The sequence below is a fragment of the Leptonychotes weddellii genome, chromosome 14, assembly GCF_054177405.1.
Source record: "Leptonychotes weddellii isolate Sample4059 chromosome 14, ASM5417740v2, whole genome shotgun sequence".
In the NCBI taxonomy this organism is placed as follows: Eukaryota; Metazoa; Chordata; class Mammalia; order Carnivora; family Phocidae; genus Leptonychotes; species Leptonychotes weddellii.
In genome coordinates, this window is record NC_138382.1 from 31,614,009 (window position 1) to 31,637,195 (window position 23,187).

General features: G+C 38.8%; 1 protein-coding gene across 12 annotated transcripts in view; it reads right to left on the minus strand.

The window, feature by feature from the left end:
* Window positions 1–2,946: 2,946 nt before the first annotated feature.
* MPDZ (multiple PDZ domain crumbs cell polarity complex component) overlaps window positions 2,947–23,187 on the minus strand; it is a 164,863-nt gene continuing 144,622 nt past the window's right edge. For all 12 annotated transcript variants that reach the window (XM_081802990.1, XM_081802989.1, XM_081802986.1 and 9 more), the window contains 15 exons: window positions 22,540–22,632; window positions 22,380–22,454; window positions 21,123–21,282; window positions 19,016–19,161; window positions 17,976–18,059; window positions 17,639–17,832; window positions 15,431–15,578; window positions 14,443–14,529; window positions 13,534–13,624; window positions 12,597–12,640; window positions 11,628–11,750; window positions 10,302–10,406; window positions 9,629–9,741; window positions 8,700–8,823; window positions 2,947–6,820 (listed from right to left, as the gene is read on the minus strand). In XM_081802990.1, coding sequence (XP_081659116.1) covers window positions 6,674–6,820; window positions 8,700–8,823; window positions 9,629–9,741; window positions 10,302–10,406; window positions 11,628–11,750; window positions 12,597–12,640; window positions 13,534–13,624; window positions 14,443–14,529; window positions 15,431–15,578; window positions 17,639–17,832; window positions 17,976–18,059; window positions 19,016–19,161; window positions 21,123–21,282; window positions 22,380–22,454; window positions 22,540–22,632 — 1,734 coding nt within the window. In that variant the 3' untranslated portion in view covers window positions 2,947–6,673. The remainder of the gene's footprint in view (window positions 6,821–8,699; window positions 8,824–9,628; window positions 9,742–10,301; window positions 10,407–11,627; window positions 11,751–12,596; window positions 12,641–13,533; window positions 13,625–14,442; window positions 14,530–15,430; window positions 15,579–17,638; window positions 17,833–17,975; window positions 18,060–19,015; window positions 19,162–21,122; window positions 21,283–22,379; window positions 22,455–22,539; window positions 22,633–23,187) is intronic.

Here is a 23,187-nt window from a genome sequence, read left to right on the forward strand (position 1 = left end):
CAATGAGACTGCAGTTCTCAGTTCTCCTGAATTGTTTTTGCTTCCCATTCTAGCAGAAATTATGAGGAAATTACTAGAATGAGCAAGTAAGAGGCACCTTCCAAGTTTATCTTTAAAGTCAGAATATAAATGAATACCAGTGACAGCGTACTCCAGATGACCCCCACGATTCCACTATGTGTATCATCATCACCCTTGAGTTCACAGGCTTTACCATTTATCAACTGCCATCGTGTACAGACACTTCATCTCATCTGATACTAAAAGAACTGCAAAGAAGATGTTATTATTCCCATTTTACAGCAAGGAGGCAGAGGCTCAGAGAGATCAGCTGCCTGCTTGTTGGGAGCCATGCCAGGGTATGAATCCAGGACTTGGGAGAAATCTAGAGTTCCTTTGGCATAAGATATTTATCAGCTATGACTTACATTCATGCAAGGCAAAGTGGGTGCTGAGACATTAAGGACCTCATTGCATAAATACCCATAACGTACAGAGAGAAAAAACTTCAGAAAAAAATCAACTACCAAATAGAAGGATAAGAGCGAGGGACTTAGAAATTAAGGTAGATAGGATGTAAATAGTCCCCAGCTTGTTATCCAAATGGCAATAAAATTACAAATATAAATTTTAAATGTACAGTTCCTTTATTTATTAACTTTGAGATGAAAAGATGAAATTATATGCTCCTTTGACTAAAAAAACCACTTCTTTTCTCCCCACCCCCCACACTTTTTCTCAAAAGTGGGCCAGCATCCTTTATCATACAATGAACGCCTGGCACCACATCTTCTATTTTGGTGGAAACTATGTCTGCAAAAGAAAAGTTTGTCTTATTTTTAAAATGTGGGTAACAAATATATCTGATTATAAGAGAAATAATAGGTGTGTATAACAAATCTCATGAAGGCACTTAAAAAATCATTCTGAAGCTAAAACTAGAAGATGCTGGTTGTCCATTTAACTGCATAGGTAGCCAATGGCCACAAACTGAAGTTCATGTGAATTCGCATTCCCTAAAGGAAGAGTACTCACAGTAAGTTCTACAAAGTTCAGGGACATCTTTGAAATACCTGTAGCAAAACAAATTGTCTCAATACTTCATTATACTGACATATTTCCCAGAGTAGCTACTTTTTAAAATATTGAACAAGTTTCTGAATATCTGAGTGATATTTGGCCAATCCAGTTTGTACCTACAGTGAGAAATCAAGTAAACTTTTTTAGGATTCACTTAGTAAATTTATCTTTTTAACTAATGTGCAGCCAGTAAAATGTAAACTTAAATTTAAGTATTCCCTTACTGGTTTGAGAGCAATCTTTTTCTTATGGAGCGGACATATATTTTAATACTCACAGAAAGGACAAGAGACCATGACTGTAGTAATGACTTATTTTTAAAATCAGGTAAATATTTAATTATTTCATTTAACTTAGAGAATTGCCTTTTTTCCTTAAAAAATAAGTATGTCAGGCTGTATTTTTTATGTATTGTATTGCCTCACTCAAACTTGTCTGGAGCCAGTGAATGAACATATTTTAAACTCAGCTGAGAGATTTTTATCAATACACTTAAAGGCAGCAGGGTGCATAATTAGGTATGCCTGCCATCTGCATAGCCCTCCAGGTGCAAGAGGCATTAGCTTTATTTAATATCACCACAACATTAATTTTACTCCATTAATTTATGTCATTTGTTCCTTATTTCAAACTCAAGATTGCCAAAACAAAAGCATTGGAGGTGATGACCCAATTCTGGTTTTAGAGAAAGCCTTGTAAACAAAATTTTAACCTCATTAGCAAGAATATTCTTAAGAACAGGAATTGACCAGCTTGCTTTCACATTTTAAAAAAGGAGCCTATAAACAAAACCTTCCTGACTTTGGTATCACAGAGCTTTCCCAAAGAGGGAGTGTCTGCTGAGATCACTGTTGTAGGTGGCAATGACAAGGCATTAGAAAATACTGAATCACATAATGAAAAGGTATTTTCTTTCAGTTCCTTTAAGAAAAAAGTTACCTGCTGAGTCATTACCACCATTTTAACATTTATTTCTCCCTTTCTAGCAAAGTGAGCAGGCCTTCTGACCCTTCGTAGGCAAGAGTATCCTGATGGAATTTAATAAAGTAAGTTTTGCTTGTAGTTACTTTATACTTATGGCAAATGATATTAGTTTTCCATTTAAAGTACTGAGATACAATTCCTCTTGTAAGCACATTTAAGTTAAAAATACTGTTAATTACTAAATATTAAACGAGTTACACAAGGATATGGAAAACATGGATTGTATGACAACTGAAATTTTGGTATAAATTGATTTGCCCCCACTTTAGAGGAAAAGGACAATATTACACAAAAATGAAAAGTGAAAGCTATTAAATTACTGAATTTATATTACCCTCTGTCTACCGGGATATAAAATACATGCACAACTATTACCATTTCTTGATAGATTATCCCATGCACAGTATCAATGATTTATATAGAGTTACTTCATTGGATTTTCCAAAGCAAGGTAAATCTGTATGTCTCATCGAATGGAATAAAGTGCCTTTGGGTTAATGAAGTTCAGGGGAGTGGAACTTTGGACATGAAATCATTCAAGGTAGACTCAGAAAAAAAAAAATCGTAGTTTTTAATACATCAGTAAGAAAAGAAATGAGAGAGAAAGTACGTTTTCCAAGGACAAGTGTGCTGTTTCTGAAAATATGTATGCATGCAAAGAGGAGGAAGGAGGGGAGGGAAGGAGAAAGGATCACCAAAAAGTATTCCCAAAGGACACAACCCTCTGAAAAAATGTCCAGTGTTAAATGAACAAGTTGAAGCTCCTCCTAGAAGCCGCCCAAAGCAGTCTTTTGATGGTAGTACTTTCAGAATCCTCAAGAAACATTTTTAATGAGAGAATTTTGAGATCATTGCCACAGATTTGCCTCCTTTTTGACAGAATTCTAAGGGCCCGCTATTGAACTTTCAGTACTTCTCCAATAAGTAAAAATCTCAGATAATACAGTTTTTTCTAATTTACATCAAAATGAATATGGACTACCTCCCTATATTCTGAAGGGAAAAAGCAGTCGCAATATCAAGTATACAAAAGTTACCTTTAAAACATTTGCTCTGTCTAGTTTTCATGCTCTTTCATTTAGAAATTTTGTCACCTACAATTTTTTTTTTTTTTCCATTTGAGGTGACAGAGGCTAATCCTGCCTTACAAATAACTCTCTTTTGAAAAGGGCAAAGTTAAGCATTAATTCCTAGTAGACAAAATTGAGGAACATCTTTGCATAAATCACGTGCATTCCAGAATACTTGTCACTGGCATGAAACAACACACCAGGGCTGCTGGAAGCAGGTGATGATAGTTTTGATATTCCCACACCTAGACCCGCCCCCCCCCAAAAAGCTCTTTAGTCCTGTCTCCCTGCAGGCATCCTTTCAACTTCTCTACTCACCAAGAAAGCCCGTCAATCAGTGCACACCGTCCTCAGACAAGAAGCCAGCTGACCAGACCTAATGCAACGTAGGGCCGGTCACCTCAGAGCAAGGAAGAGGTTCCTTTGCTTCACCAAACCTATCACGCTCTGCTTTACCACTATGCCCAAAAACAAACAAAAACCTGTCCCAAATCTTGTCTCGTCTTTCATGATTTTCATGTTTTCATGCTCCCCACTCCATCCCTGTTCTGATGTATGGAGCCTATGGACTTGGACACCACATCTCGACGACTCCCGCAGCTACAGACCAGGTGGTGCCTTCTTATTATTGTTATCCTTAGTGTTATAGATCATCATCGTCCTTTGGGAGGGATCACAAAGAACACCAGAAGTGTGTAGTATTCACCAGTGTGATTTAATCACATGAGCAATTATATGCCACCTATTATGAGTAATTCACTGTCTTGAGTTAAGGTTCAAGTCCTCAAACTCTTTGCTCAAACACTTTCTTCCGCAGAGAATTCTTATATTTACACAAAATAATAATACAGGAAGCATAAGCCTTTGTCACGTTTCCCCAATGCTAATGCATCTATATATTCCTCTCAATCTTTCCCTTCCTTCCTCCTTCCTCCCTCCCTCCCTCCTCTTTCCTGTGCTGACTTTGTTAATGAGTAGCAATTCAGGAGGTTAGGTTTCCCTCAGTGTTTCTATATCCTTACAGTGGCATGCCCACTGTTTTGTTTTGTTTCTGCATTAGCATAAAGGCTGCAGCTAGCTAATTAAAACAATAATACCATGAAATGAATCATGACCTATAATTTAATCATTTGCATGCTCAACACACATGTACGGCTCTTCTCCTGTTAGCCAGGTCCAATGATGGTAGCTATGAATATAAAAACATTTAAGACACAGTTACTAGTGTTCCCAGGCCTCCATAAAAAAGTACCACAAACTGAGTGGATGATAACCGCAGATATTTATTCTTTCACAGATTTGGAGGCCAGAAGTCTGAAATCAAGGTGTCAATAGGGACAACCTCCCTCTGAAAACCCCAGAAAAATTCCTTCCTTGCTTCTTCCAGCTTCTGGTAGCTCCCAAGGTGGTCCTGTGGGGTTTTTTTTGCTCCATCTTTACATGGTCTTCCTTCCCTATGTCTCTGTGTCTTGATAAGGCCTTAAGGATTTAGGGCCCAGCACGATCTCATCTTAACTAACTGTATCTGCAAAGCCCCTATTTCCAAATGAGATCACATTCTATGGTTCCTCGTGGCTGTGAGTTTTGGGGAGATGCTACTCAGGCAAGTACAGACACTTACCTGGGACTGTTCTCCTTGGGGTACTCCCACATATTTACTCAAACTTTAATTTGGTTGGTTAAGTTGCTCCTCTCGAGTCTACCATGGAGTGCCGGGGAGAACACCTCCTGAACTGTTGCAATGTGTGGTCCTGTCCATTCTGTATAAGAATCATAGAATGCTTCTATTTTAGAACTGGATGCAAGCTTTGAGGTAAGATGACCTATCATTTTACAGATGAGTGAATCAGACGGAATGCACACATGCATTAGCTAGTGCGGGGCAAGAACTAGCAGAACATATGTTCCCCAATTCCTCGCTCAGTGTTCAAATCAGACTTTTTGCCTCTATTAACATAAATAACTTCATTATGACTTTTTCTTTCTGAAATCACTTTAGCTCTTGACTACCCCCAAGAACAATTTAGAATATTACTGCATTAACATAGCACGTCAGAAAAACAGATACAGACCGGACACTTCGGTATTAGTAAAACTTCTGGATGTAAGAAACACCGAGCTTTTCATAACGATGGTGTCCAAAGTTCTGATGGTAACTATGGAACACATATGTTCAGTTAGACATGATAAAAACCAGTTTTAAATTGTAAATCTTGAACAATATAGTGAAGCTTTTTCCCAGTAAAAAGAACAAAAAAATACGCCTGTTTCTTTATTTGTGCACCATGAAACTTGTTATTTATTCACTTCGGTACTCCATTTACACAAAAGTGCTGTAATAAAATATCTGTACACTACTTCTGTTACAAATATAGATAATATTTAAAGTGACTTTATATATTCTAATGTAGGAGTTTCACGCTCTAAAATGGGAATGAACACATGATAATTCCTCACCAGTTGTCTCAATAAACAGCTCCATCTGTTTCCCTTAGTCTTAAACTATTGTATTATAAGATGTTAATATAAGGCAATGAAATGAAGTTATGTTAATCCCCTTAATTTTTCTATCAATTTACTAATGGCACACAACCAAAATAATTACTAACACATTGCTTTTTTCTCTGTCATTAAGATTAATAGTAATTGAAAACCAATTGCCCAGCACGCATTTTTAGTGTTGCATCGGTTAAAACCAGCATTAAAGATTCTGAGAGACTTCCATGTTCCTCCGTGGCTAGCACGGCTGCTTTCTAGAGAAACCACAGTCAACAGTGGGTGACATCACCATCTTACTTACGGAAACATGAAAATATTTCATAACAGGTCAAAAATAAAAATGAACATCAAGATTTGCATCAGCTGTGTTCTTTACCAACTTAGGGACACTGCTTCATATAATTGCTATTTACTCAATCTTAGAAACCCATTTTAGGAGGAAAATATGTAGGGGTATATTAAAGGAGGGGATATGCAATTTTTTATAATATTCAAATATTTTAAATACTGAGAGTATTTTTAAGGATTTTCAATAGAGAAAAATGTTTTATTTTCTTTTCTAGTTAGAAATGGGGAGGAGTTGGACTGACAAAAATGAAGCATTTTTTTATATAAAACTTGAGATTTTCCTTTTTCTTTTATATTTTCATTCTCACCCTAATTTACTAAAGCCATTTCTCTTAGTTTTCGCTTTGGAATTATTTTTTTTTCTTTCTCTACTAACCAGTTCAGCACATCATAATTTCTGCACATGTGACTGCCAAATGTCAGACATCTTTAGAAGACTGGGTTTACCTATGCACACAGTCCTTCCCTTTGAGTTTATGTTCACAAAATCCAAGGAGAAAGGAAAAGTGATGCTAGGTTGCCAGAAAATCATTTCCACATGAGAAAAAAAACTTAAATGATACTTTCCCCCCAGAGTTCTGAAGAGCCTGATGAAGACGGCGCGGGGGAAAGTTATCCCCAAGAGCAGTTCCATTCCCTTCACAGTGTGGGATGGGAGCAGGGGGCTGAGTTGGCCCCACTCTGCAGTAAATTCAGGAGAGAACCATCAAAGTGACAGTTCCCTTCGTCCGCTTGAGGATGGCCACAGCTTCTTCGTGGGTAACCCCTTCCAGACTCTGCCCATTGACAGCAATGATCTGATCACCCCTTTTGAGACGCCCGTCTTCCGAGGCTGCTCCCTGCAATTATAAAGCAGGCTTGTTTGCTTCTCAAAAAATGCTGCCTCGCTGCTACACAACAGAAAAAGATCTAAACAAGAATGTAAACTGCTCTGCATGTATACACACACTGCTCTCGGTGCTCCCTGGGTGCTCCACAGCCATTAAGCAATGATGAACAGACACAAAGGAGGTCTCGCTCCTAAATGGTTTTAACACCGAGATTCCAGTTTCAGAGAGAATTCAGCAGTCAATAGATTAGTTGGATGGTTTTTGGCTGTTCAGCACAGCAGTTGGTGGGAACTCAAATTAATAAAGAATATTTGGGAATTTGCCTAGCAGGAATGATTTCATAGAATCCAGGGTTTTTTATCCTGTAAAGAAGGCTTACAGAAGACGACAAAGGACTAGACAGGAACAAAAGCAGTTTTACAGGACAAGGGCATGAGGCCATGGAACCCGAAGGTCTGCAGAAGCATGAAGCCCACACACACGTTGACAAGGGCAGGGCAGGACGCGAGTCCTACAAAGTCTAACTGTAATTCTTTCTGTGGCTTTGAATAGGCTGCTCGAGCTGCTTGTTCTTTACTTCCCCAGGGCGTGTGGAGTCTTCATATTTCTTATGGGCCTTAAATGGTTCAGATTAAACACAGACATTGCTGTGTGAAAAAGCATCCCATCTTAAGGCATGCTTAGAGTAGGCAATTATGCAATTAAATAGAAGATTAAAAATATGGAAAAGTTAATGAGGAATCCATAATGATGAAATTCTTAAAATATGTTCTAACTAGCATGCCTTAAATAAATTGTTCCAAGGCTGAGGAAAAGGACTGCATGACTCTTCTATTCACTGACAAATGCTGTTTGTATTTTTGGACACACCAATGGCTTTTAAAAAATCTCATAAATTAAGCCTATAACTAGGTTGCTGTAGATACAGCACTTTAAGTTGGTTAAAAATAATAATTCTTTTTCAAAATAATGGAATGAAACCTCCACAGGTAGGCACTTTAAAGGACGACAGCACTAATCTAAAACCCTGGATCAAACTGTTTAATAGGTCAGCCATAAGGTTTGTTTGCTTCTTTGCACTGTAAAATCTTGAGATTCCAGATTTTCTCCTGCAGGAAATTATGTCCAATTTTGGAGCTCCTGAAAAAATGTCTTAAGAACATATTAACAATAATTATAAGGGTTTGAATTATTTTAACGGCTTCACCAACGTTGCGATAAATTTATTCTTATTCTAAACATCCTTAAAATAGAATACTTACTGTATCATTACAACTAAATGCAATTTTTTAAAAAACTGAATTCCCTGATTGCAAATAGCTGATTTACTGCAGGTGACAGAGCTTCTGGATACTCTGCAATTTTTTCGGTTGTAAATTTTCTATTTTATTCAATAACATTAAACTGCAAAATAAATGCCCTATTAGTTATTTAACCTGTGTAACTATTTTCTGTACTTTCCCATGTCTATTTTATATTTCACAACCAAAAAAAAAAAAAAAACACAAAGGAAAAGAAATGCCAGCACTCTACAGCATAGATATTTAAAATGTCCCATTTTCAAAAGACAATCAATCATAGGCAACCTGTTTTCAAAGGACAAAAAAATCAGGTCTTACTGTCGAACTAAAGTTCATTAATATTTTTATTGCATATTGTCAAGAGTTCCCATGGAATTTCAATTTGAGCCTATTTTCCTTTAAATATAACTAAAGCTCAAACTGGACAAAAATATTTAATGACCTGTTACTGAAGGGAGTTCCAAAAGAAAATGATCAACTGTTAACCATTTGGCGTTACCTCAGGCCATAAACTAATAAGCCAGCTGCTGACCACTATTAATGAATGTTTAGGGGGCAAGGGGGGTGGTTAAAATGTGCAAGCTTACCTTCGCAAACACCGTTTTAACATAAATGGGTAAGTCTCCATGAGGGCTGCCATATCCTCCTACTATACTGAAGCCTAAGCCATCTGGTCCTCGGTCTAGTGTAATAGATTTACACTGAGGAGGTCTATAGTAAAGGGAAAAAAGAAAAAAAAAAAAAGAGGTTTTCGATTTTTAAAATCGTATCTGTAAGTTACGGATTATCTGACATTCACCTAGAACCAGTATAAATCTCAGTGCTACTGACAGTGAGTATATTATGGGTATTTTGGGGATGCTTGAACTGTCCGTGCATGCTGTGCTCAGTATTTTAAATTTACATAATCCAAAAAAATCCTACTTAACACCCTACTTCTATTACTCATTTACAGTTCCCCTGAACTAACATGTTCACGACAAGTTCTCATTGCATGCACGCACATTCTTTTCCCAGGTTATTTAAAGGAAGAAGGCTACAGCACAGAGGTCTACCGTGGAGTAAATCACAAACATCAGGACTCCCAAGCTCACAGAGAAAAATCCACTACTAGCAAAAAGACTGCATCAAATTATTTAAAAATTCTCATATGTCCCTCTCTTCCCCTCTTTATGATCTCTTTTGTACTCACGTGTTGGGGAACTGTGAATTTTTTAATCAAAAGGATGATTTATTAAATGAGTTGGCAATGTTGGAATTTCAAAAGGATAGGTTTGATCTGTTCCATGTCACATAGGGTAGTGACGTCAAGACTAAAACGTCCCCCAAAAAACTCAGAGCCAAAACCGTGGGAAGGGTAGTGGCATGCTATCTGTCTCCACCTGATAAACTAAATCCATGCCACAATTATTTAACAGTTTAGAAACACTTGGTTTTCGTATCTCATACCTCGTCTCCTGTTTCTTCACCTTTACGTGAGTGGTAGGGACATAGAAACCACAATATGTGCACTCACCCTAAATCATCCTGAAATATACTGCTTGATGTCAGCCCAGTGAAAGAAAGACTAGAAGTGGCTGGCTCCTGCTGATGACCTGTGACCACACTCACATCTCCTCCAGCAACCACCTGTGTGCGGGAGAAACAGAAAGAGAAAAACATGTGTTCGTGTGGCCAGGGAGACATCAGTAATTTTCCCTCGAAAACAGCATTTGGATTAAAACATGTACTTTATTGTCCACTTAATCATTTCTGTGAACCTGATATACAACCAAAGAGAAATTCACAAGGTCCAGAGGCCTCTTCAACTGACAGGAAAAATCTTTTAGTAATTCAATTCTGCAAAGTTCTTTGATCTTTTTCAAACATGGTCTCACATGCAATTATTTTTTAAAGAACTTCAGAATACACAGCCACTCATACCACTTAACATCCTAGCAATTAATCATTTACTGCTAAGACCTTGTATTTTTTTCCCTTTAGATATAAGGTATGAAACAAAGAATGCATCAGGATAAAATGTTTCATACATACTTTCTTGGAACTCTCAGTGAAATCATTTATGTTCACAGGAAATACTGAATAAAATGCTACCAGGAGATTTAAGGACTTTTACTGCTTTAATGCTTAAAACTCCTGTGTCCTCAAGCCACCCATACCATGAAGACTGCCTGGGATACAACTCTTACCTGCATTTCAATGGAGCCCGAGGCATTTTTCAGTAAGTTAACTGCTTGGGTGTGAGTCATCCCCTCAGTGGAAGTGCCACAGATAGTGACAATCCGGTCCCCAACCTGCAAGGGAGGCAAGAAACCAGCCATCTGCTAGAGCAGCCATGGAGAGTGGGACCCTGACACCTGAACAGTCACTTCCTTCTCTACCCGGCACATCACATACACACTGCCCTCAGCAACTGAAATATAACCAAGGAAGCAAATCATTTCAAGAAGTGGCCACAATGAAAAGAAGCTGTCCATGACGATGGAGTTCGGCAGTCTCTGGGGGGAAAATCACTCTTCCCTTCTCTTCATTTCTCCTGGGTAAGACATTGCTTCTTATTAAAGAATAAAATACCTGATAGCATTTAAAGACCAGAATTTCTTTGGACGTTATTATTACACACGTTAGCTGGGACTCTAAGTCAGCTGTAGCTTGAAGCCACCTCTGGCTCACTGCTTGTTTTTGTTGACAAAGTTTGGATGGAAGACAGCCCTGCTTATTCATTGCTTTCACAGGGCAGAGCTGAGTCGCTGCCACAGAGACCCGCTTGTCCCACAAAGACCCAAGTATTCATGATAGGTCCCGCACAGAAAAGTTTTCTGCTACGTGCAACAATCAATTTTTAAGTGTCAGTCAGTCACAAGTTCAGATATCAAAAGAGATTGAACCATTTCTAGTTTAGGGACTAAACTAAGAGGTGGTTATGTTTTGAGATGCTTTGTGACCCATGAGGCCACGCAGATTTTACGTCATTGAGGCTTGAATGGAACATTCACATGATTCCAGACCTGGACAGTCAGCATAAATAGGGCTCTACCTTAGCATAATCCCTCAACTTTGAAGCACGTTTTGTATAGTTTCATAATGTAAGTCACATTCATATTAAACTTCTGCAAAATGGATGATCAATTGCAACATAAATGATAGTTTTCAATTTAATGATGTTAAACTGGCATTTAAACCAGTGACACATATAAGGAGAAAATTTCATCTCATACTGGTGTTCTGAAACACTTTGTTTTACCTTCTTTCAGAGTTGTAAACAAGTAAAAACTACTAAGAAGCAACAGGAGATCTTCCCGTCTCATTTACTTGTCAATCTGCATTCCCACAGCAAATTCTCCTCTCTTCCTTTTCTTCACCTTTACTCAAAGCAAACCCTGCTGTGGTCGGATTAGCGTATTTAAAAGCAGATATAGACACTGAAAACTGGCTGCAGCAAGTGGCACATCCAAAGGGTTTAAAAAACTTCTGCCAGATTTGTGAGGGCTGCCTCCGTTATTAGTAGAACTTACTCTGAGTTTCTGGGTCTGAGCTGCAACTCCATTTGGGTGCATCATTGCAATAAATATGGGAACATCCCCAAGTGGGCTGCCCACTCCTCCAGCAATGCTGATTCCCAGTGAGTCAGTAGGCCCCTGCCATGCAAGAAATTAAAATATTTCGGTCAATGTGGTATTTTAAATTGATGTTTGGTGTCTTTGGCCCGATGCCCTACAGTTAACTCAGGTCTTCGAGGTGTGAGGAAAATGAAGTTCAAGAAAACTGTATTACTTCATTTGACACGGATCCTTAGTGTGACTTAGGAAAATAAGCATCTGTCCAGGAAATAAAAGAAATCAAAACACATTAAATGAAAATCATGCTGTGGGGGTGATGAAAAGCGGGTCCACTGATGAAGAGAAAGACCCCAATTTTGGAATCAGAGAGATCTGTATTCAAAGCCAGCAACCCACAGTTACAAATGTTGGGACCTGACCAAGTTCAGCCCTCTTAATGAGTCACTAGACCTGCAGTGACAAAACGGAGATCAGAGGAGCCCTAGCAGGGGGCTTGCAGAAGACAGTGCAGGAGACGGTGCATCTCCAAGAATGCTCAGCAGAGAGCAAAGGCTCAATAAACTGTAGCTGCTTTTATGTTCTCTCTTGTGCACGGCTGTCAGGGGAATCTGTTTCACGAGAGTAAGAAGTATCTGTGGAAGGCAGAGGCTTGCTTTGCAGTATGAGAGGTGAGAGGTGGGGTGACACTTTGTGTGGGGTTGGGTGGATGCCATTTTTGGCAACACAGGATACACCGACAATGATTTTTCATACAAGGCCCTGTGACCAGGAAATTCAGTGAAGACTACTGTGGTATTTCCACTGTATACAACACATAATTTTTATGATGGTATGGTAAAACAGTGAGACAGCTAATAGGAAAATATATATGGAGATGCCTCTGAGGTCAACAGAGTTTATATTGTTTTCTCTTCCCCAAGTTACCTTTTTTATTTCAACTGTTCTTAATCCCTGTATTTCAGATGCCACTGTAAAGTGAAAAAAAAAAAACGGTTATTAAAGTATTTTTATGTTCAATTAAATTTTAGTCAACGCCTGAAGCTGGAATAGGACTAAATGAGATACGCTAATTGTTTCTTTTTTAAAGAGGGTGCTCAAAGTTGCCAGTACACATGATTAAATCTGTCTCACATAGGGAATCTTTATTTTTCCAGTTGGAAAAATGTGCACACTAGCCCATTTCTTCCTTCTTATTTTAATCATTGATTATATAACTGCATAATCCACTTTCAATGAGTCAAGGGCAGAATAGGCTTTGGATAGAAAGTGCACAGCTGAGAAAAATAAAGTCATGGACACATTAAAAGGAATTCATGGACTTAAGTGGCTAAATTTCTAGAATATTAGTCACATTGCAAACAGAGATTGCCATATGGTTAGTTCTTCAATTTGAACAACTTTCAACCAATACTCCAAGCCAAAAAACCCTCTGCATCATGATTTCATGTAATTAAAACACAGGAGGATCATACTAATTTTCTCAATCAAAATTTTTGCAGTCTTCATGGAAAAAGAAGGCTTCACTTAATGGCATTTTCTGAATTACTGGTGTTAGATTAAACAGAAAAAGGAAATAAAAATCAAGCATACCCGTCTGCTTAGTAAGAAAAAATTACAGAATCCTGATTCTAACGTTTAGTATATCTTATAGAAAAAACAACAAATGGAAAAACTAAACAACAAAGACGCAGCTTCATATTGCTCAGAATTTTTGCCAACACACACCTCCGCACCCATATTAGGATATGAAATGATTTGAGGAATGAGAGCTCAGAAGTAAATTGATACAGGGGAAAAAATCAGTGTTGGTTACCAAAATTCAAACCAGTAAGTCATGCTTAAAATATCAAACCAATCTTACGTGCATTCTTCTTCAAGCTACTTTCCAGTGACTCAGAGGTACTGGATCCAGAAAGTGGAAAAGTGAATGATGACAGGCTGCCTTCACTCATCTACAAACACACAACAATTATTTTAGAAAGTTTTGAAGTAATAATATCCCCTAAATACCACTTACTTCAGAATTCAATTCTTTCAATGCATCTAGAGAGAAATACCTGTGAAGCAACAGTGGCATTTGATAATTTGAAATCTAACAATTTTTTTCTTTTTATGGAATAATTTGCCTAGTGACATAAATAAATTGAAGCTAAAAGAATGGATGAGATTGATTCCAACCAACTTAAATTTTAGTGGATTTTCATAGTTTCATTCAAGCTAAATTTAAACTGATGTTGTACATAGACTGGGGCTTATGAAAAAACTGTAAAATTAGGGCCCGGCAACAGGAAATGAATGGTAGTCTTGAAGGGGTGAGTAAAGGTTCTCTAAGGACAGGCTGATGAAGACAAAAGTGAGGAGAGTTTGTGCCAGCGATCTTGAACCGACACGCAGTGAGCTTCAGACAGGGTGGTGAGCTTCTACAGTTCACCTTACGTGGGATTTTTTCAGCTGAATGCTTGTTATAAAATACTTTAAAAATATATCACGTTGGTAGGCGTTACAGATATTAATTGGTTAACTTGTACAATTATGGAAAAAGAAAAGAATGGCTGAAATGAAGTTCCTGAGAATGACTTGCAAACCACTCAAGAGCTCCATTTCGTTCACCTGTCCCCGCTCACCCGATGCTCTTCCCCGCCTAAGAGTCTGCAGCCCACTGTGCCGAGCTGCCGGAGGCCCGGCCTGCGTGCAGACCACTGTCAGGGCCATCTCAGAGCTGCTCCAGCGCGTGGACTGCACCACCCTGATGAACCCCACAGCTACCCACCTGGCTGCTTTGAGAAGGCCTCCTCTCTGAATGGAATGGACCGGCTTTGATTCTTCCAACTTCTAAGGTCACTGTGCCTAGGGAACACTAGGGGAGTGGTTGTTTTAGGAAAATGGTCAAACAAGATGCTATAATCATCTTCGGGAGTAGATACACTCTTTAGGATTAGGTTTTTGAAAGGCCTCCTCCTTTTGGGATTTCCATAGTCAAGGATACCTCCAGTCCTTTGTGAAAGGAGGCTTTTCTAAAACATAAACAAGAGTAACAACAAGCAGCAGCAGGGGCAACAGCCAGCGTCTGTCTCATGGCCTCATGATTTACAGGGAGACTGTTGGTGCCGAGCTAAAGAGAAACTGAGATTCGAGCAACTGTCTCATGAAACATAGACATGCCAAATGTACTAACTAACTCAGGGCTTAAAAAACAAAACTGAAACAATACAACAATGACCACAACAACTTGTTTTGTCCTTAACAGATAACTGGGCAAACTCTATTGCCACCCGGCACCTGAACAGACCTATTACACAATGCTGAAAGAAGCCGTAATGCTATAAACACAAAATAAGAATTGAAGACAACTTCCCTGTGATCTCTAACAAATAAATCCTAGGCATGCAAAAAATACTATATTGTCTAAGGAGAAAGCACAATGAGGTATTTTGAGATCCTGGGTTTCTGGAGTTAGACATACAGGTTTAAATCCTACTGTGTGATTTACCAGCTGTGGGGCCTTAAGGGATGTCTACCTTGAAAACTGAAAAGTCTTTCACTTGACATTTAATAATAGAAAATACATAATATAATAAAGCTATTATTAGTTAGAAATTTATCACTAAAATTTGGCATCTTACTTAGAAATGTGTCTTATGTGAGATAACCTTTTAAATAAGGAGGATTCAGTGCTTATTAGACCGCGGTGGCCCAGTTAGCATCTCCTCCTTCTTCCATCCTACTGCACAGAGTCCTTGCCGGCGTTTGACCTTTACCTTCAGCAAAGCGGCCACAGCTTCCTGGGTGGCGTGCCGGACATCTTCTGCGTTCACCGTCAGTATCTGGTCTCCCTGCACCAGTCTTCCGTCAGCATCGGCAATCCCTCCTTTGACGATGTCGGACACAAACACTCCGGTATCATTTCTGTAGACATGATTTGGAATTTCAACATGACTATTTTTTCTCCACTGTAATGCAATGCTTACCTATTGAAGAGCTAACATTTTTAACTGAAAACGTGACCTCCACTCTTGTGACTTTACAAGTTTGTTTTCAGCAACATGGGGGCAATATTATTAGAATTATTTTCTGTGATAATAGCTTATGTCTCATAGTATTTCATGGATTAAACAGATCTTCATAAGCATATTTATTCTTCAACAATGATGCACTGTGAGCTCAAGTGATCACTACTGTTGTCTCACTTTATGGGTCACACAGTTCCTCCAAAGCAAAAATGGGATGTAAGAGTCAGTTCTTGGGTGCTAAGTCTATGGTCCTCTGCACACCGTAACGAAGCCCTGAATGAATACTGACCAGTGGCTACATAACTATGTTGGTATTATCACCAGCATTAACGTTCCTGAAAATAAACAATGAATGTGTACCTCTAACCGAAACCATTTGTTTAAGAACCATTCCTGTGATGTCTTTTAAGTTATTATGGATCTAACTTGCAAGCAAGATGGATTCACGCAAAATGAACAAACACAATTCTTATTCCAATCTTCCTTTCATTCAGGAAACTACAAACAACCCAGGATTTTCTTGCCAAGAGACAAAGATAACTGTAAGTAGAAATGTGTAGTGAAAATGCGGTTGTGTCTCTTCTTGCCAAGGTCAGGCCCTCAAACACATCATTTCACCTTCTGATCCTCTGCCTTCCCATCTTTAGATAAAGGTGTTGGAACTTGGGGAATCTGGGTGGCTCAGTCGGTTAAGTGTCTGCCTTCGGCTCAAGTCATGATCTCAGGGTCCTGGGATCGAGCCCCACATCGGGCTCCCTGCTCAGCACGGAGTCTGCTTCTCTCTCTCTCCCTCTGCCCCTCCCCACTGCTCATTCTGTCTCTCAAACAAATAAATAAAATCTTTAAAAAAAAAAAGATATTGGAACTTACTGGATCATGTATTTGTTAATATTACTTATCTATAAATACTTAAATAAATTAGGTACTAAATTTATACCTATTCACCAATTTACCACCCTGGTCTCTTACTTTCTGTTCCCTTCTGATGGCATGTTTATGTTCCAGCCAATCCTTCTCCCTAGAGTATCCTCTGCTCCCTATAAATAGACCAACTATCACTGATCACTTTCAGCCTCAGCGCAGGCACCTCTTTTCTGAGAAGTTTCTCTAATCTGCTTCCTCAAATAGAGTCACTTGTCCCCTTTTCCTCTGCTGCCACAGCTCCCCCACAGTATGTCTCTGTCTCTCATCAATGGAATCCTTTGTTGCAAGAACATATTTAATTCTCGTTGACTAAATTGTGAGTTTTTTGAGGTCAGGAACCATGTCTTTTTTTTTTTTTAAGATTTTATTTATTTTTTGACAGAGAGAGAGACAGTGAGAGAGGGAACACAGGCTGGGGGAGTGCGAGGAGAAGCAGGCTTTCCGCAGAGCAAGGAGCCCGATGCGGGGCTTGATCCCAGGACCCCTGGGACCATGACCTGAGCCGAAGGGAGATGCTTAATGACTGAGCCACCCAGGCGCCCCAGTCAGGAACCATGTCTTATTTAACTTTGTTCCCCAGAACATAATGTATTCCCCAGCACACAGCAGGTGTTCAAGAAATATCAATCAGGGGTACCAACCATAAGTTGGTTAAGTGTCTGCCTTCGGCTCAGGGCATGATCCTGGAGTCCCGGGATCAAGTCCTGTATTGGGCTCCCCGCTCAGCAGGAGGTCTGCTTCTCCCTCTGCCTTTCACCCTACTCGTGCTCGTGTGCTTTCTCTCTTTCTCAAATAAATAAAACCTTAAAAAAAATAAATACTAAACAGTTTTTTGTCTAATATTCTCAAGATCCCCCAAAATCCTAACTTAAAAAGTTCAAAAGTGAGGTCTTTTGATGCTGAGTGGGCTGACAACAGCTACCCACAGAACACTAGCACCTGATAAAGATTCGACTACTGATAATATTCTTTGTAAGAACTGAAATTCAGTCATTTCCAAAAGATCATGAGGTTTGCCCTCTTCAGTCGTACCTTTTCCCAACAATACTTAATCCCAGGCCTTTCCCTGGCTTCTTCTGCAGCTCAACAGTGAGGGTGTCATACACATCTTCCTCTTTGTATGGGGCCTCATCTCTGTAGAGGGTCAGGCGCACTCTTGGTGGGGTCTGTCTCAGGACATGTATTGCTTCATCATGCGTGGCCTTTCTCAAGTCAATTCCATTCACCTGTGCAGAAATGGGACACTGTGAGGAGCCAGGTGAGTCAAATAAAGGAAGAGCAAAGAGGAAGTGAAAGAAACAAAGAAAGAAACAGAGACCGCCCTCCCCAGAGTAGCTTTTTCTTTGTTAATTATAAAGGTATTCTGTACCTCTAGAATCTGATCTCCAGCCCAGAGTCTTCCATCTTTACAAGCTGCTCCTTCTTCATAAACTTCGTGGATAATAATGGCACCCTAAGGGCTCAGACAAGACATACTCATGCTTTAGCCCATCCTCCATAGGACTGGTGAGCAGAAATGAAGTCAAAACACACTGTACTTTTAGGGGCGCCTGGGTGGCTCAGTCAGTTAAGCGTCTGCCTTCGGCTCAGGTCATGGTCCCAGGGTCCTGGGATCGAGCCCCACATCGGGCTCCCCGCTCTGCGGGAAGCCTGCTTCTCCCTCTCCCACACCCTCTGCTTGTGTTCCCTCTCTCACTCTGTCAAATAAATGAATAAAATCTTAAAAAAAAAACAAAAAACAAAAAACAAAAAAAAACCACACTTGTACTTTTAAAGATAATGTGAAGGGTTATATACTCACTGGATCCATAGGGAGTCATATCAAAATGCAAAGAAAAGTGTAATGCAATTTTTGCTACAAGGCTCAAAGAAGTTTATATATATCTTTCTAATGACAGGAACGTTTAAAGAAAAAATTATGAAACATATAAATCATACATACGTACATATAATAGGTATACATCACCTTTCCTATCTGCAAATGAAACTGATAGATATACATCACTTTTCCTATCCACAAATGCAATAATTAGATTTTAAAAGATTTTTGACATTTAGAAAATTTTGTCTATAATTATCCAGTTATTCAGACTCCTCTCAATATGGGCCCAACCCAACCATATCCAGGCAGTAAAAAGGCAATTAAAGTGTAGCAAAGACAGGTAAACTAACAAATATTTTGAACCTAAAGGTCTCAATCACAAGTGTAACTATCTTATTGAGTCAGTACTCACGCAAAATAAAAGTCCTGGTAATCAATTTTTGGTATTTGCTCTACGAATTAAAATAACAACGAATGATGCATCTTTCTAGGCCTTAATGTTTCATTTAATAAAACAGATAGAACTCTCCCAGATAGCGATCTCTCAGGGCTCACTGGATCTGAAGCATCTCAGGGAGTGTCCTCACCAGCAGAGTGTCCGACCCTCCAACAATACTCAGGCCCAGCCCTGTTCGCCCTTTGGAAATCTCAATTGTTGTTTCGCAGCCTGGGATAATGGGGCAGGTTGCAGGATCAGAAGCAAAGATCGCTGGTGTTGATGACCTGCTTGTACCTAAAAATAAATTTAAAATGAAATGAAATACAAATACAAACTGATTAGGTGGTATATACAACAAACTCACAGCCCCCCCACCCCTTGCCTGTGGGGGATGGAGGAGAAAAAGCGCCCAAGGTTACAGACAAGGAAGACTTCAGACTTACCTTAATCTTTTAGTTATATTTTAAAAACATCAAACAAAATGATTCAATCATCGTTAGTTTAGGGAGGTGGGTACAAAGTTACGTTTCGCACTATGGTGTATTTTCTAAATTGCTAGGGATGATATGTATAAAGGAATAAGAGCAGAGAGTTGAACTGAACCTCTGGTTTCATGCTGATATTCCACACTTCACTAGAGCCAAAAAACTTCTTATGAAATTATGATTTGTACAACTCAGAACTGAGGTATATAGTGGTCATATAAAAACACATTCTGGGAAGACTACAAAACACAAAGCACATCAGCACATCAATAATTCTGCTCATGGTACCTGCATGTCAAGGCTTTTTTGTTTTGGTTTTGGTTTTCCTTTTCTTCTTATCCTAGAGCATTTCTTCTTACATAATCAAATCTGTGCACACATGCAACTGGATTTAATATCTGAGTTTATAAAACATCAAGTGAAACTCACATGCAGTTTCTTTCTTTGCATGTCTCACTTGATGTTTTATAAACTCAGATATTAAATTCTGGTGCATATGTGCTCAGGACTGAAGAGATAAGAATAGATTATGAGAAAACAAGGAGAATATAATTTCACACCTTGTTTTACGATAGTCTTCATATCATATGTTTTATGATATACCAAAGAGCATATAGCACACGTCATGTTTTGAAAAAGCTGAGACAGTTGGTAGAGTAGCTTTAGGCAAGAGGCTCTCTTTTTAGGAAACCAGAGACAGACTAATTCTTGCTCCTGAAATGGTAAGAGCAGGTGTAAGATATTTTCTTTTATGTTACATTTTCATTTAGAATTTTACATTTTTATAGACAATGCTATTTTGGGATCAACATAAAATTGAAAAAGGAGACAATTGCCGTAAAACCTTTTAACATGTCAGTGAATTACCCAGTCTTTCTAAATAGAGGATTACATTCATCAGGTATGTATTACTTTCAGACTTTTTTTGTCTAACTATATTACATATGTTTTAAACTGCTGTTTCCTTAAAAACCTGTCAAAAGAACTTAATGTTTCAGTTTGGAGGCCAAAAGAGAATTTTTTCTCCCATAGCAGAAAAAACCTATGTGTTTAAGTACTTTTTTCAATGCTGCAAAGCTTGAAATTTACTGTCTTATTAAACACTAGTGTAATTTTTGTCAAGAAGTAACTTAAAGGAATAATTTGCCTCAATTTGCTACACTGGCATTTTAATGATACACACCAGTCTCATTCCATGGTCCACATACAACCATTTCATCTATTTTGACAGGATCTGTTAGACCTAAATGACGATCTCAGATCATTTATGCTTACTACAGCAATGACTATTATTTTTAAAGAGCTTCTTGTAATGCAACGCACTGTTGATGTCACCGATCAAGCGGCATCACTGTATCCATTTTACAGATTAGAATACTGAGGCTTTAGGGAAGTTAAATTACTTGCTCAATATAAAAAAGGAATATTCAAAATCATGTTGTTACATCATTAGTCAAATACCCGAATCACAGGTACCTTCAGCAAAAGATCCTTGGTGAGCAAAGAGTAGCACTCCACTGCTTTAGAGACAACGAAGCAGAGGCTCAGAGTGGGTGGGTGGGTTCCCTGAGGCCCTACGGCTGGTTAATGTGCAGCACGCAGATCCCCTGCCTAACAGCCCAGTGACCTTTCTTCAGGAGCCCCTCTCTTTATACTTGACGGCCTTCAAACAGTGAGTTACATGCAGGCAGGGGGCTCCCACGTAGGAAGCTGCCACTGGGGGGGTTGAGTACGCCACAGAAGCAGGAATCACAAGAGACTGGCCCTTACTTGGGATGGACTCTGGTTCTGGGGAGCCAGAAGACGGGGCCGTCAGAGACAAGGAGCTGCTCTTCTGTTCTCCACTGGCCGTCCCAGCCTGGGGGTCGCGATTCTCAGCATGAATGCTAAGTTTCACTGTTGTCTTTGCTGTTTTCAAAAGGCTAATAAACTGGGAGGGTGTTGGTGTGGCAAGGAAACAAAATTCAAAAGCAGATTAGTAGATTTTTACCAGTAAGTCACTGTTAACAGTTGGTATCCCTTTCCTTATCAGAACTTGAGGGGTCAAGAAAGAATGATTGTCCTTTCTTTCTAGTTTCTCAGCTGCCTGATATTAAGGCCAAAGTTAATTTCTATTGTAAGTCTAATTGTGGCCATATTCTTCTTTATGGAAGTATAGGGTTTTCCATTTTTGAGATTTCTAATTAATCTCATCCTTTTCTCTGGATCCCTACAAACTTAGAAGATATATGGGGTACTTTTCCCACTTCCTGATTCTACCGAGAATCTGAAACAGCTTACACAGACACTTTTAATAAAATGGAAACACTTATGTTAAGAGAATGGTAAAGAAAACTATGCAACAGAAGAGTCAAGCCAAATGGAAAGTTAGAACATAGACATATGGGTTAAAACGGTTCAACCTATACAATTATTAAAGCTGAATTTAAAAAAATGGTTTAAGCTTCTTGCTGGCCAATGTAGAAATAAAAAACATTTGCACACCAAATCTCAAGAGAAACATAGCTTTTTTTCTTGTACTTATCTATGAAATGCCTCAAGTGAGACTACTAGTAAGTATTACCACTTTTGAGGACAAGAAAACTCACAAGTAACTGTTTAATCCCAATGAAAGTAATGCATTTAATGACTGAGTCTGTTTATAAAACAACAGACAAAATGGATATTTATTGGAGCAAATATTCATAAAGATTGCTTTGGTCTTAACACTAAGTTGACCTTTGTTTAGAAGTTGCAAGTTTTTCTAAGGGAAAATGGAAATGATATTTATCAAAAATGCCCACTGAACACTGGATTTTCTAGGCAATAGAAAATACCTCAATATCATTTGATTGGAAAATAGAAAATAGAAATTGAAGAACTTCTAATCTCTTCTTTTCCTTAATGATATCTGTCTAATATAATGTCTAGTATAGTGACATGGTTCCAATTCCCTATGACCACACACACACACACACAGGCACACACATGTGCTGGCCATGCCCACGGATGGGTTCACAGTGTTATCTGCTTCCTTTGGAAACGTACCTTTTCAACAGGATAGCCAACAACGACTTCATCATCTATAGCCAAAATCTGATCTCCAACTTTGAGCCGTCCATCCTAAATGGAAACATGTTAAGATTTGGGGTGATTTTATAGAAGTAATTCCCTTCCCCACCACTGTATGACAGTGAGAAAGCCTCACCTTGGCTGCCACCCCATGCTCGGTTAGACTCTTTATGACGACTCCATTGAGCGTATCTTCCTCACTGATAGCAATGCCCAAACCCCCTTGATCCTAGAGAAATAGTAACAACTTAGAAAACTTGAAGCAGATTAAATTTATCCAAAGGAAAGCTATATGGCCATAACTTCTGAACATCATCTTCTACCCAAGGGCTAGAAAACGGATTAAAACCATTCTAAAGTTCATTAATAGAAATCTCTTCTTAAGCAAACTCTCAAACTTTTTAATGGAAATAAATTCTCTTCTATCAAATATTCAAATGTATTCATTACTCCCATATGTTTACTATTTCTAGCGTCTTTACCATATATATCCAGTTACACATCTCTAGTAATTTTAGCAAAATATCCAGAGAACAAAATGCATTCAATAACTCAATGAATATACATTTGCCAAGGTAGTGTTGGGAACTGGCTGACGAAATAAATCATTTAAAACCTAATCAAGGGGGCGGAGCAAGATGGCGGAGGAGTAGGAGACCTGGAATTCGTCTCCTCTCAGGAATTCAGCTGGATAGGGATCAAACCATTCTGAACACCTACAAACCCAACAGGAGATTGAAGAAAAGAAGAGCAACAACTCTCTCATCAGAAAAGCGACCACTTT